General features: G+C 39.2%; 1 protein-coding gene across 6 annotated transcripts in view; it reads right to left on the reverse strand.

Annotated features, from left to right (window-relative positions):
* HDAC11 (Histone deacetylase 11) overlaps positions 1 to 15,428 on the reverse strand; it is a 50,876-nt gene that overhangs the window by 14,897 nt on the left and 20,551 nt on the right. For all 6 annotated transcript variants that reach the window (XR_010855936.1, XR_010855937.1, XM_067120336.1 and 3 more), the window contains 5 exons: positions 10,363 to 10,419; positions 8,253 to 8,391; positions 5,465 to 5,575; positions 834 to 925; positions 294 to 501 (listed from right to left, as the gene is read on the reverse strand). Coding sequence is in view for 4 of the 6 variants with exons in the window: in XM_067120336.1 (XP_066976437.1) it covers positions 294 to 501; positions 834 to 925; positions 5,465 to 5,575; positions 8,253 to 8,391; positions 10,363 to 10,419 (607 nt within the window). In the remaining 2 variants the exon portion in view is untranslated. The remainder of the gene's footprint in view (positions 1 to 293; positions 502 to 833; positions 926 to 5,464; positions 5,576 to 8,252; positions 8,392 to 10,362; positions 10,420 to 15,428) is intronic.

Consider the following 15,428-nt stretch of genomic DNA (forward strand, 5'->3'; position numbering starts at 1 on the left):
GAGTTTTTGCAGTAGCCTTTCAGCCTCAAGCTAAGTAATTGCTGTTTTTATTTTTCATCTGTTCCCTTCGGTTTCTCCCCAGCTAGCCGTCCAACTTCAACTTGTCCTGCTCAAACTTTTACATCTCATTTAAGATCAAAAGATCAAATATATTGAGCCAACCCAATCATAGTCTAAACATAGGGGTCTAGAGAAACTGAAGAGCATAACCATTAAAATCAGAACCCAGTAGTCATGTAGGTAGGTATAACTTAAAAGCACAAATGAAAACATGGCTGTAATAATATTCTTACCTGATGAGCATCTAAATCAATGATCATGACCTTTTTAATCTTTGGATAATGAGAGAGAAGAAAGTGGATAGTAAGTGTTATGTCAGCATATGCACAAAAACCCCCGCCTTTGTTCCCGCAGCAGTGATGAAAACCTCCACCAATGTTTATTGACCAGCCACGTTCCACAGCCAATTTTCCAGCCAGAACACTACCTCCAGTTTGGTACCTACAGTATTAGAAAACAACTCGTAACTAATTTTTCTATTTTTCTATATAAGAAAGTTATTTAAAAAAACATGAAACAACATATATTTGAAGAAACTACACTGCTAGTCATGATGATTATTCATAGTGAGGTGTGGCACTCCCATATCTAATATCCATATACCATGCAGGCATACAGCATGCTCTTTTTCCTGTTGCTGACTGCGTATCAACTATATTGAGGCAAGTAGGTAGATAATGTAAAATTTTAATGTTCATAAAGTAAATTATTTTATTACTTCAAAATAACTTCACTTTGAGAAGTATAGTCTTATAAAACTGAACTATACATACCTAAAAGGTTTTAAAACTTTCTTTTGCAATAAGACATTAGGTACAAGGGCAGCTGGTGGGACTTCAGTAATTTTGGCTACATTGACACTCCACTGAAAACATACGAAAATGACATTTTTATATAAAAAAAGTTTTATATATACTTACCAAGCAATTACATAGCTATTAGTTTCTATTAACCAGCAGCTAGAACTTTGAAATTTGCAGTAGTGCCACTTTTGTTTTGGCCAGGTGACTGACACCACCCACTTTTGGGGTAAGAGAGGAACCAGCTAGGCAAACGAGCTCATCATGTTTCTGCCTTCCTAACCATGCGATGGGAGGAGGAAGGGCTTTGATTATGTAATTACTTGGTAAGTATATATAAAACTTTATTACAAAAATGTCATTTTTATATAAGCTAATTATCAAGCAATTACAAAGCTGAATCCCACATAGGAGAAGGTGGGATGCAAGAATTATCTATTCTAATATATTAAAAATTGTAATGTAAAAGAAATATAAATATTGCTAGCATTGGTAAAAATGCTTGCTGGTACCTTACCTGTTGAGAGAGCTGCTACGGGAAAGTACTGCCTCTGGATGGTGCTCATCTCAACAAATAGCAGTGTGGCGGTATAGCCTACTCCATTAGTGGGATTCTTTGTTTTGAAGGAGTGTCTGATTGCACACAATGGATTAACAAAGTTGTCCCTGCCCTGGGCACAGTACAATAAAACAAAACCAAAGAATAAAAATACAGTCGCCTATTGCAAAACGTTAAAAAACACCATTACCTAACCATTAATAGATAAAACTGGTGAGCACTTCAAATACAAAGTACCCCCAGGCTCCCCTACAACTTGACACCATGAATCAAAGCGAAAAAATAAGAAGGATGAAGGAAGACTTCCTACACTCCTTCTCCCGACACCATACCACAATCAAAATAGGACCCAAGGTACTGGAATTTTCATAAACAGTTTCAATTTCACGCATATAATGAAATTCAAACCCTGATTTGCAATTCCAAAACGTTGTTTGGATGATAGAAGCGATAGACAAATTATGTCTAAAAGCCAGGGACATGGCTAACGCCCTCACTTCATGCGCTTTTACTTTCACTAAAGGTTACACATCCTCCTTAATCTGTGAGTGAGCCTATAGAATAAGATCCTTCATAAAAAATGCCAAGGCATTTTTTGAAAGAGGGCGAGAAGGATTCTTTACTGAGCACCAAAGTGCAGGAGCAGGAGTGGGCAGCACAGAAGAGGACATGGGAGTTGCAGAAGGCTCAGAAGAAATTGGGCGATCAGAAGTGGAAATGGACTTGGGCGCCAACAGACTGACTTGCAGCAAATGGCAGACGGATGCTAACGGGTGCTCGGAGCTAACGAGCGCTTGGGAGCATACAGGGACACGGGAGCAGTTGGGCACTCGGCTAAGGAGCGTTCAGAAGAAGATGGTTGCACAAAAGACAATGGGCACTTGGAAAGAGCCACACAAGGAGCAGCACGTTCAACAGGTAATGGAAACTCTGGCGCCACTGGGCGCGTTGGCGCCAAAGACTTCTTCCCAGAAGCCAAATAAGATCCAGGTAATGCTGACTGTTCAGGAGCTACAGGTACAGGAGCTGGCACATGGGCGCTGGCAAGCACTCTGACACCACTACATGCCCAGGCAAATCCTCTGAAACTACGGATGAGCGCTTAGAAGAAGACGAGGTCCTAGAAGCAGAAGAGCACTTACAAACAGCAGCATACTTACTAGACAGAAACTATCCCACTAATTCCGGATGATCTTGGGAGAAATGTTCCGGACTGTCCCAAAAACTACAGGACGGCAGTCGCTCTGGAGAAGCTTCTTTAACCTTCTTAACCCTTAAGGGACGGAATAATTTATCAATGTGCAGCACCCTAGACCGGGGAAACGTTGAGGTCGGCAAAATAAAAAAAAAATCACATCAATGAAAAGAGAATGACAAGTACATTCACACAGTATAAATAAAAAAATTCTAAAAATTTTCCCTACCTTCCACAAGAAGTTGAAAATGACTATTTACAACCCCTTGTGGGGCCTCATTTACAAGACAATCTAAATTTACCAACTTATACTGTATATGTTTTTTCTAATAAATAAATTCATTGTATTTTGTAAAATTATTATTACTGCTCACACAATATCAAAACAGATAAGAAATAAAAGCAGTACCAATTTTTGGCATATTTGTTGTAAAATATTCACGTAAATTTACGAGTAGAAAGATTCAGTAACTTTTTTTTTTACTTTTACATGCTTTTTCTAATATTTCTTTGCAATTTTCTTTGTAAAATTACATTTACAACCGACATACTATCGTAAAAGACAAAAACAAAAAACAACAGCAACCCCTTCGTATATTTACAAGCAAATTTACAAAAAGACTCATGTGAGAGAGAGAGAGATGCAGTACTTTCCCCCTTGAAATCACAAGCATTACTGATACTGGCATAACTCTCACGTCTGTATAAAAGTTGCCATTAGTGAATTTATAGCATATAGAAGTACTGGCACCTTTGTTTTGAATCACTATTACCATAACAGTGGTGCGTAATTCTGCTTCACACTGAAGCTCAATCCATCCACCTCCCCAAACCTGTTTTACTTCACACTGAGGCTCAATCCATCCACTAAGGGTTAACTGGAACTGAAGGAGGCTGAGACACACCCAGGGCATGCCTCTTCAGAGGGCGAGATTCTCCTTGAAAACGCCATTGGTGCCTAGGATTAGAATCACTGCTGGAAACACTAGATGAAAGACGATCCACTTCCACAGAGACTCCTTTCCAGTGGCACTCCATCATAACCTGGGATGCGGCAACAGGTCCAACTGATGGGGCGACTGTCTGTAGGCAGACCCCACCGACCTCCTTTGGCTACTAGTTTGGCTCCTCCCAGGTTTAGAGGTTTGCCAGGGACCTTGGCCTAGAAGAATCAGCGGGACAGACAGCCACCTCCTCCACTAACACTTCACCATCACTTTTCATGTTCACTTCGTCCATCAGGACTTTTATAGAAGCACCAATTTTCTCCACTGTATTAACCAATAGTGCAAACTTAAGGTTAATTCTAGATTCAAGGCTGGCAACGGGGTCGGGATCGGGAGTAAGGGAGCCAGGGTGTGGAGTGGTTGGTACAGACTGAGAAGAGGGATCAGGTGGAACAATAGACAAGGAATCAGAATTATCATCATTAAAAGATACAGCAGACACCTGACTAGCTAAGAAGCACTCTTACTACTAGCTCTTGCCGCTGCTTTCCTCTTTTTGTCCCTGTCTAATTTGGTCAAATGACTAATCAAAGTCTTCCATATTTTACTATCCCATGAAACACACGCCTCACAAGTCAATTCAGAAGAAAATATCTGACCCCTACAAGCTGTACAAAGAGTATGAGGGTCATAGAAGGCTTTAGTCAGTCGCATATTACAGCCTTTACTGCAATATCTAAAACTTCGAGAACCTGCATTGGACACTGCTGACAGTTCACGAGTCAAAATGCCTCAAGACAGTCAATATTCAAAAGCAAAAGTCAATATCGGTAACACTGTTCTTTTGAAAAAACCTGACACTAATTGTGCCAAAAAGGCTACCATAAAGAGAATACTTCGCCAATGACTCCAAAGATCAAAAGAGAGGAGAAAATTCCAAAACATCGCTGCTGCCAATCACTGTATCCACAGCCATCAGCCGGCAGAAACATTTTGAGCTCGTTTGCTGAGCTGGTTCCTCTCTTACCCCTAAAGTGGGCGGGGTCACTTGCCTAGCCAAAACAAAAGTAGAGCTACTGCAAATTTCAAAATTCTAACTGCTGGTTAATAAAAACTAATAGCTATGTAATTACTTGGTAAGTGGCTTATATATAAACATACTTATCTCAGAAATACGCAATAGAAAAAATTTCAAGAATACGTCAATACATTATTGGTAGTGTTACAGGCAAAACTACTAATATACTGAAGTGATTACTTGAGCAGTGACATATGTGGGATCACAAGAAAATGTCTTGTCAAAAGGAAACATGAAACAGACTGCACTCTCAGATCTTGACATTAAAAATGAACCTATGAACTGAATGTACACAACTACCACAAACTATTCAAGTGTTCAAATTGTAAAAGTTGGGGTACGCTAACAAGACATTATCTTAAGAAGTGAATTATTTTTCACAGACTCCCTTGTCTACCCTGTACTTACTGTTCAAAGAGCAATGTATGAAAGGTAAAATATTCCTGGAAAATCAATGCAATACCATACTGAAATACAAAGTAATGTTCTACCTTTAAAACTTCGACATAAATTATGTAAAAATGGAAGATATCAAAAGAAATTAAAGAAAGAAAATGGAGCAAAACGGCCTGTTTATAAGGGATGTCAATCTGGCTTTAATTGAGATTCTGGAGTGGAAGTGTGAAAAAACTATTTAAGTAATGTACAGCCAAAAACATTATATATTTTCACAATCAAGGCCAAAACACCTGTCCCACCCTCCTCTTTCCTTGCAGACCACAAACACAAACTGGTACTGAAGTTCTCATTTAACATCTGTCCTATTTGTATCACTCATTTAAAAAATACAAAATTCTAAGCACTGAATAACTAAATCATACACACCTTGAGACTTTGCAAATATGATGCTGTGTGAACTAATCTTAAATCTGCCTCTGATGCTTCGTTAGGGGCCACCAAAGTTGTGTCTTTTACCAGCTGACGCTTCTTCAGGTACTGAAAAAAAGTCTCACTGTTCTCGCTATATTCATTACTGTCTTGCATGCTATTGGTTTCCATAAAAAAATACAATGCCTTATAAGCCATTCAAATATGAAAAGATGTTATAATTTCTGGTCAGCTTGGCTTGGATATTTTATATACAAACAATAACAGCTAATTACCAATATTTCTTATCAGCCAAGCCACAACTAAAAAAAGTTTAAGGATACAACTGCAATATTAGGTTCATCATATACCAAATTTATGGAGAAAATGGGCACTCAAGTTCAAAAATAGACTAGATTTTTTTAAAGGAAACTGAGTCACTTATAAAAAATAAACCATCAATTAGGACCACTTATTTATGAGAGAAGCAAGAATGATTAGTGGTAACAACTGCAGTCACTTAAAGTATGCAGGGTAATAAATACTGTACATAGAGGGAAACTACTACCACAAAATTTTAGTTAGTTGCCTTTCAAAGAACTGAAATGCAGGAACTATACTGCTTGGCTCTTTTACATTCCCCAATATTTAAAGGAGACAAATGCAAAAGCAAATATCTAGGTGCTGGGAAAAAACCTGTCTATCCTACTGACTGACAATGATTACACTCTCTAACTTTTTAATGTGTACCAGGCTGCCTAATGCTCTTTCTAGCCAAAGCCTGAAGAATATGAGAAAGATGGAAGCAATAGACCCACTTCCTGACATGTGAAAGATCATGGTAGTCAAGAGAAAACAAAAGAAGAGAGATTTTTATCAACAGTAAATTGAAAACTGGCCTTGTACTGTGCAAAATGAACAGTTGTGATATCTACACTTTAGATGTGGATTATAGTTTACCTAATGGGTGCCCAAACAGCCATCTGAAAGAAAGGAGACATTTTCCTTCAGCTGTAATGAAGGGTCATAGTACCCCTGGCAATGAGTCAACGCCACCTCATTGTCAAGAGAAAGAGGATTTCTATGGGGAGCTATGGATGAGGTACTCAAAATAATCAGTACACAAAATTGGAAAGAAAAAGCCCAATATAAGGCCACAGTGATGGTAATGATAAAAACTTAAAGCAGCTTAACAAAATAGGAAAATACCCTAAACTAAGTACAGTATCTAAGTACTGTAATAAGTACAGAGTGGACTTATTACATTGGAACTATCTCAAGCTTTGTTGTCTTTCCCTGGATTGAAGAGCATGAACTGTACACAGCAATTAGAAGTCTTGAATGGAATGAATTTTACGATGTTATCAATTACCACCATTCATTCTCTCTCAATATCAAACTGACTTACAGAGAAACACCAATTCAAGAGCTTGTATGGTGAGAGTGGGAAGTCAAAGGCAACAATTATCAGCAAAAGTATGAATGAAGAGATGGTGGGCTGCAGGCCCTGATAAATGAGGAAGAAATGGAGTATAAGAGTATTGATGGCTTGAGAGTGATGTGCAATTCTCCTTGATGACATGCTAACTGAGAGTATAGCACTGACTATTCTGCATACCTGACAAAAGTATAGTAATAGGAGTCTGGGGCAGTCCAGTCCAAAAAGTCACAGGAGGACTTGGGGTACCAAGAACACTTAGGAACCCTCAGGTCGACCCTACCTGAAGTAAACGTTCCACCCACTGCTGCCAACCCTAAAAGAGGGAAGGCAATCACTCAAAGTCCATCAGGACCTCTTGTGAGAGAGCTTCGATTTCTTTTTGCTTCTTCCTGGGAGAGGAAGAGGCAAAAAACAAAGAGTAGGAGGAGGAAGAGGAGGAGGAGGAGGAGGAGGAGGAAGTAGTACACCTGTGCTTCTTCTCACTCCTCTTATGGAGCAAGAGAACTGGTTGAGTTAAGGAAAATAGATGTCAATGGAGCACTATTCATGGTTGATGCTGCAGGGGCACCTCCCATGGGTAGAATGATGACTATCAGAGGCCAAACGGGGATTAGCCCCTTGACAGGTGCAGCAAGAGCACATGGAGATCTTACAGACTAAAGTCAATGCTAAGTGGTTTAGAAAAGAAGTAAAAGATGGGATCCTGGAATACCGAGGGAAGGCCATACCTTCTGTAGGTACTCAATCAACATCATTACTATCTGTAGAGCAGCTGATGTGATAGGGATACAAGGTAGCAAGGCACATGCATGCATCAAAGTCTCATCTGTGGTTTCAGAGGAGTATTTCCTCCTGAAAACACCAGTGAACACACCGAGCAATTTTTACCCATCCTCCTCATTTTCAAACCTTTTCCACTTTGAAATGGTACCAACTCATAAACTCCTCACAGGGGAAAATAAAGATTGCATGTCCCACCCATAAGGATCAATATCAGTGGGGATCCAGAGACATGGAGGACATGATGAGGCCACACACTCATGTCCTTCACATCTTCACTATTCATTCTTCTTAGGCACATCCATGATTCACAAAAAAAACACTGTATATAGAGAAAAAAAATTTTCAACTTTGCAGTTGGCAAAAAAAAGTTCACTGATAGCATATGAGTGGGGTTCCTCCTCCCACTCACCCATTTACCATCAGTTAATTACCTTGTTACAGCATTCACACTGAGGTATTTTACTCCTACTTAAAAGGCCATGGTTTGTGTTCCAATAATTTTAGTGAATGTGCAAGCTCGACAAGCAACAAATAGTTTGGTATATAAAGGTACAAAATCAAGAAACAAAGTTGAATAGTTACCTTTACAACATTACCCCATTTCCCAGCATCAAAAGGATGTAGTTTTTCCATGCCACAAAGACGTATGTTGTATTCATCTCGATACACAATTGGAATTTGATCAGTCCCAATATCAATGTATAATTTGCTTTCACCAGCCCTAAGAAACGGAAGTAGAGATAAAAAAAACTGTATCTCTAGAATTAGGCAATGGAAATTACAAAAATCATTCTTATTCATTTTACATTAACCCTTAAACGCCTACTGGACGTATCATACGTCGACTAAAATTGTCTGTTGGGTGCCAAGTGGACGTACCGTACGTCGACTACAAAAAATTTCAACCTTCGTTCAATTTTGACTCGACCGAAATGGTCGAAAAACGCAATTGTAAGCTAAAACTCTGACATTCTAGTAATATTCAATCATGTACCTTCATTTTGCAACTAATTGGAAGTCTCTAGCACAATATTTAGATTTATAGTGAATTTTTGAAAAAACTTTTTCCTTACGTCCGCACCAGAAATTCTTTCGTCACGTTGTCGTAATGTTTGCACTGTTTTATATTAGTCGTTACATAAAGTTTTATATATGGAAATGTGCGCAATTTCATGTAGAATACAAACAGAAAATAACTCATGGTTGTAGCTAATATCAGTTTTGAAATATTTTCATATAAATCACGATAACTGCCAAAATTTCAAGCTTTGGTCAACTTTAACTCAACCAAAATGGTAAAAAAAACGCAATTATGAGCTAAAAATCTTACATTCTAGTAATATTCAATCATGTACCTTCATTTTGCAACAGACTGGAAGTCTCTAGCACAATATTTCGATTTATGGTGAATTTCTGAAAAAAAAAAAAACTTTCCTTACGTCTGCGCGCGGTAACTCGGCCAACATCTCAGAAATTCTTTAATCATCACGTTGTCGTAATGTTTGCATCGTTTTACATTAGTCGTTACATAAACTTTTATATATGAAAATGTGCGCAATTTCATGTAGAATACAACAGAAAATAGCTCATGGTTGTAGCTTTTATCAATTTTGAAATATTTTCACATAAATCACGATAACTGCCAAAATTTCAACCTTCGGTCAACTTTAACTCGACCGAAATGGTAAAAAAACGCAATTGTAAGCTAAAACTCTTACATTCTAGTAATATTCAATCATTTAACTTCATTTTGCAATAAATTGGAAGTCTCTAGCACAATATTTTGATTTATGGTGAATTTTTGAAAAAACATTTTCCTTACGTCTCTTGCTGTAACTTTCGGCCGAACATCTCAGAAATTCTTTAACACGTTGTTGTTGTAATGTTTGCACAGTTTTATATTAGTCGTTACATAAAGTTTTATATATGAAAATGTGTGCAATTTAATGTACAATACAACAGAAAATAACTCATGGTTGTAGCTTTTATCAGTTTTGAAATATTTTCATATAAATCTCGATAAATAGAAAAATTTGACTTTTCGGTCAACTTTAACTCTGACCAAATGGTCAAAAACTGCAATTATAAGCTAAAACACTTACAGTCTAGTAATATTCAATCAATTAGCTTCATTTTTCAACAAACAGGAAGTCTCTAGCACAATATTTCGATTTATGGTGAATTTTTGAAAAAAAAAAATTTTTTATGTCCATGCGGCGTTACGAATTCATGCATCATTTTGTGATAATATTTTCTCTGTGTTGCTTTGATCGTTTTACAATTTGTTATATACCAAAATCATCGCAATTTAGTGTACAATACAAAAAAACAAAATAACCCGTTAGCTTTAATCGTTTTGCTCACAGCGATTTGTATAAAATTATATATGAAAAATTTTTTTGTGCTGTCATATATTTCAATATTTATATATGATAATGACATTTTTTTCCATTTCTGATGGTTGCATACTAAACTTCGGGCAATGACAAAATAAAGGAGCCAAAAATGAACTCTTAATCTTAAAAACTAAGCGTGCTGTGATTTTTTGAAAAAAACTTTTTTTCCGCTTCGGCGCTAACTCACCGAACGCAGCCGGCATACGGGAGACGTTTTTGTAAATAAAGGCTCGGTGTTTAAGGGTTAATTAAAGCAAAAAAATTTTAACGAAACTTAATTCATACATAAACCTTACATTTCTCTTGGCATGGCATCATTTTCTGTTGACTCCTCTGGGCAGACAGACGCCATTCTGTAAGAAAAATTTAATAAGATTAACATTAAAAAACAGTATTAGTATGATTAAAAACCCTCACAATTATTACCTGGTCAATAAAGTATTGAAAATTTCCAGACTGGAACACAATTAAAAAAAATAAAAGTGAAGCTAATCTGTGCAACAGCTCATCAGTTTCTAATACCACTACAGTATTATGCATACTGCTACATCTTTCCAAGCATCCAAGCTTCCAGAGCTTTAATATAGTTTCATTAATAAGAAATGCTGTGCTTTGCTGAGCACTGCCTGACAAGGAAGGGCAAAGAAATATTGGCTACTCCCAAAATCCTTCAACTGTACTCTGTTTACCTCTGTCCCTTTATCTCTGTAAACCTGTGACTGCCAGAAGTTCCTTTGTTTCAGAACCTGGAGCCGTGATAAGATTAATCTTGGCCAGAGGTGGAACAGAACCGGTGATAAGGATTAAGAGAGAGGAACGGGCCCCATAGAAACTTGCTGTCTTGATTGACCACTAGTGACCGAATCACAATGATGCACATGCATAAAGGAACGACACTAACCCCATCTGGACAGGAAAGCATCCTAATCCTAGAACCGAGGTTTAAAAAGGACTGACCCAAGGAACAGGTCGTCAGAGACATACGAGACATGCCTAGATGCACTTGAGACACAACCCTCTCCCGTGCTTTCCCACCTTCTTCAGAGTGCTGTGCCACTACCATGAGGTCCACCTTGCGGGGCCTCATTCTTCTTACCAGTGAGCCCCAAAAGTCCTCCTCCACCGCCATTTCTACACTGAAGCCACCTCTTCTACAAGAGGGACATTAGCCATGGAATCCTTCCTTGATTGTGCCTTGCACGTTGTGACCCCACGAGGCCCTTATCAGCATTGTCATAGAGACGGACTATTCTCCAAAGTGTTCACAGTCTTGTATTATACTTAATCTCCCAGACCTTACCTGCCTGATATGTTCACTTCATCTTCTGATGTTTTCTAATGTAAATATAAGTAATCTTAAAAATTACCCTAACTGTTTACTTACAAAGTGCCTTGTGAGTAGAGCCCTAAGCTCAGTAAAACCGCCCCTTGTCTTTGGATATTATGATTGCCTGAATCAACTGCAGTCAGAATTAACGAATTTTATGTGGTAAGCAAAGTAAACATCCATTCAGAGTCTATAGCCGGCTCATGGTAAGCATTCCCCCGGTTAAAATTGTAATAATATGATCATCCTTTTCTCAGTAAATGCCACACGGAGACAAACCTAATGTAATCACCATAGCCACTTTATAAACTCTCCAAACCAAATGATGATCCTTCTGAAGAAGCCACCGATTCTAGAACATTTCACAATGGCAGCGCATTTACCTGCTCAAGACAGCTGGAGAAGGGACCACCTACCTCAAAAGTCCCCCTCCCTTCCATCTGGGGCCAGAACCTGAGAGGTACCCTGAAGGGCAGAAAAGACTTTAGCTCTATCCTGAAGAAGATTGAACTCCTTGTTGAGATTTTGTGAAGAACTGGCCCTTCCCCAACAGACAATATAAGTGTAGCCATCCCCAAAGGCTTGGCTGTGGTCTCTTTTCAAACCATGAAGGACTTCAATAATACTGCACAATGGATTAGTGTCTCCCATTTATCAGAATGCTATTTCTCCACCACTACCTAAACTACTCTTCAAAGAGTAAAGAGAGTCCAACCAATATCTATTCCACACAAACTAATCTATTTTGAAGCTTGAGAGAAAGGCATAGAAATTACATCATGCTTTCTAAGAACATAGTTAAATAAGTACCTTTTCTCCCTGCACCAAAAACCTTTGAACTTTGCCAATCATCCAGGGATGACACACCAATGATGGTGATGTTAGCAAGCCCTTTTATATAGAGCTCAAGCCACACTGTTGCCTAAAAGAAGGCCATGGCAATCAACTCCACAACTCCTGCCTCCACAGGCAGGAAGGAAACACCTTGTTGATAGTCACTCCAGGGAGAAGTTGGTGGCGATTCAGCAAACTAACAAGTCAACCAAAAGTAGAATGCAGAACTTCACCTGGTTTGTCACATGCAGGGAAAGCAACTTGCTAGAGCAGTTGGATACCAGGGAACCTTTCCATCTGCAGATCAGGCTGTTAACTTGTTCCATGACCCCCTTTAACAAGTAGAGATCACAGCGGCAAAAATAATAGTCTAGTCTTCACGCAAACCTTTGGGTTAGCTCAATCACTGGGATTCAGTTCCACAACTGCGCCAAGTCAGTTCCTGAAGATCACTGTACTCATGAAAGAGCACAATGATCTCACAGAAGTGCCTCTCCAACTCCACCAACGTGGGTTATGTAGGACACACAGGTCCTAACAGTTCCCTTGCTGACCAAAAGGATCATCTCCTTGAGGAGAGACAACAGACATTACAAACCTGCCCCAGTAACCACTCTGGGTAACTGCACAAGACAAAAAGCTGGTGCTGGAATGGAATGAACATGATCCAAACCATAACCAACCAATCCATATACATACCTCCTTGTGATCAGCTGGAGCCGAACTAGTAGAAGGTCCAGGCCAGAAGCCAGAAGTGTACACATGCACACAAAAAGACCCAAACATACCAGGTAGGCTCCGGGTGAGAGAAGGGGTTAGAATGTAATAATGCAGTAAAACTGGAGAGTCATTTGATGGAGCCCTCCAATGCTTCCATTCGCACTTTTATGCGCCATTCTAGGAAGTCACATCAGGTTCTCATAAGACTTTTGGCCTCAACAGCAAAAATTATCCTGGAATCTTCTGGAAGCCTTTTGGTGGCAACTTCCAGCAAGGTGGTAGGGGTTATAATACCTAGCATAAAATTCTGATGAGGCTCTCCTCTCTGAGAGTCTTCTCATAGGGGTCCCAAACTGCTGCTATACCTAAAGGGAACTTTTTCTTTTCAAAAGGGAGTTGTAGCGTTGCCCATTCCTTGGTGGAATTTCCCAAAACTGGGATGACCATGGCAAATGGTTTTAATGCTGCCATTGTCTCTTGTTTTTAGTCACTACAAATTCTGAAAATCTGTCTTCACATGATTAACAATTTTGAAAGTGAAGGGACAGAAGGCTGGGGCGACTTGGTGAGCAACTTGGGTCTTATTCACAATGGAAGCAGAGATCCATTTTTCACTGGCCTGGTAAAGGGTGATTTCTATAGCTTTTAATGCTATAGGCAAAGGTAAGAAAACCGTTTGTTAGTGGTTTCTCCATGTCTGGTGAAGATGGTACCAGGTGCCATTCTGTATTAGGGAATGCTACCCTGTTTCTAAATTCTACATGTACAACTTTGAACACAGTTTTTATCTCATTAATTACATGCTTGTCATAGGGAGAGAAAATGCACATTGAGGCATCTCGCCAAGGATTATCATTATCATCAGGGGTGAGTATTGGAACCTCTATTATGTTCTGATCTGAAGTTCTGTATTCCGAACTGACCATTTTGTTGTTTCCAGTCGGAATTCTAACATCAGACCTTGTTTGGGCAGCATTTGTGTCCACACTCACTTTTCAGTTACAGGATTTAGTACTTTTACAATTTGGGGTGTGCATGACCAACTTACTTTCCTTTGTGGAATCATGCTTCATGTCCCTTATATGTTGCCGTTCTGTGGCAAGGGCATCTTTGATGATACTCAATTTCCTTACAAAACTGATCAAATGCCGCAAACTATGTATCCCCTTTCGGGGAGCTTGAGCAATCTGAGCTTCAGCAACTGAACTGTCTTCTTCTTCGTCTTCAGCCTTTACCCATCTCTATATAAGGTTGCTGTTCCGTGTAAGCCTTCTCCATTATATTCTATCTTGCGTATCCTGTTCTCTTAACCCTTTTTCCTGCATGTCATTTGCTAAGTTATCTTTCCATCTAAATCGTGGCCTTCCCCTCCCCCTCCTCCCAACCACCTCCATGTCCATGAACCTTCTACACACATGATCCTCCTATCTCTGCATGACATGACCAAACCACTGCAAGCTTCTTTGCTGAATCTTCTTGACACTTCTACCACTTTGACTGTCCCTCTTAATATAATTGTTCCACACATCCATCTCAACATTCTCATCTCTGCCACTTCCAACTTTCTTTCTTGAGCCTTCTTTATTGACTACGTCTCAGCCCCATACACCATCGCTGGTCTAACTACACTTTTATAAAACCTTCCTTTTACTCTTGCATTAATCATCTTGTTGCACAATATTCCCGATGATCTCCAATTCATCCAAGTTCACTGTATCCTGCGGTTTATTTCTGAGTCCATGCCACCATCATCCATCACACAGGACCCAAGGTACTTGAAAGTGGTAACCCTCCTGATGTTGTCTATACCTAATTTAACTGCACCCTGTTTTCCTTCCCCTCCCATCTACAGATATTCTGTCTTAGCTCTGCTTATCTTTAAACGTCAATCCTCAAGTGCTTATCTCCACAACTCTAGTTTTATCTCCACCCCTTCTCTAGTCAGGTCCACCAAAACAAAATCATCAGCAAACATCACACTCCATGGGACTTCTCTGACATCTGATGTAATAACATCCACCACACGGTCAAAGATGCAGGGACTGGGAGTTGAATCTTGATGTAAACCAGCTCTTACACTAAACTTTTCTGTTGTTCCCACAGTGCTCCTTACCTGAGTGGTAACCTCTGCATACATATCCTGGACTACTTTAATATACTCTTCTGAAACACCCTTCTCTCTCATACAACTCCACACTTCTTGCCTAGGTAACTGATCATATGCCTTCTCCAGATCAATAAATACTAGATGTAGCCCTCTCTGTCTTTCTGCATGTTTTTCCACTGCTTGCCTTAGCGCAAAAATTGCATCTACTGTACCCATTCCTGGCATAAACCCAAATTGTTCTTCACTTATTGTTGTTTCATTCCTTATTCTTTTCTCTATAATTCGTTCATTATCTTCATAGTATGAGATATCAATTTTATCCCTCTGTAATTTGTGCAGTCTTGTATATCCCCCTTTCCCTTAAATATTGGGAC

The sequence above is a fragment of the Macrobrachium rosenbergii genome, chromosome 18 (assembly GCF_040412425.1).
Source record: "Macrobrachium rosenbergii isolate ZJJX-2024 chromosome 18, ASM4041242v1, whole genome shotgun sequence".
NCBI lineage: Eukaryota > Metazoa > Arthropoda > Malacostraca > Decapoda > Palaemonidae > Macrobrachium > Macrobrachium rosenbergii.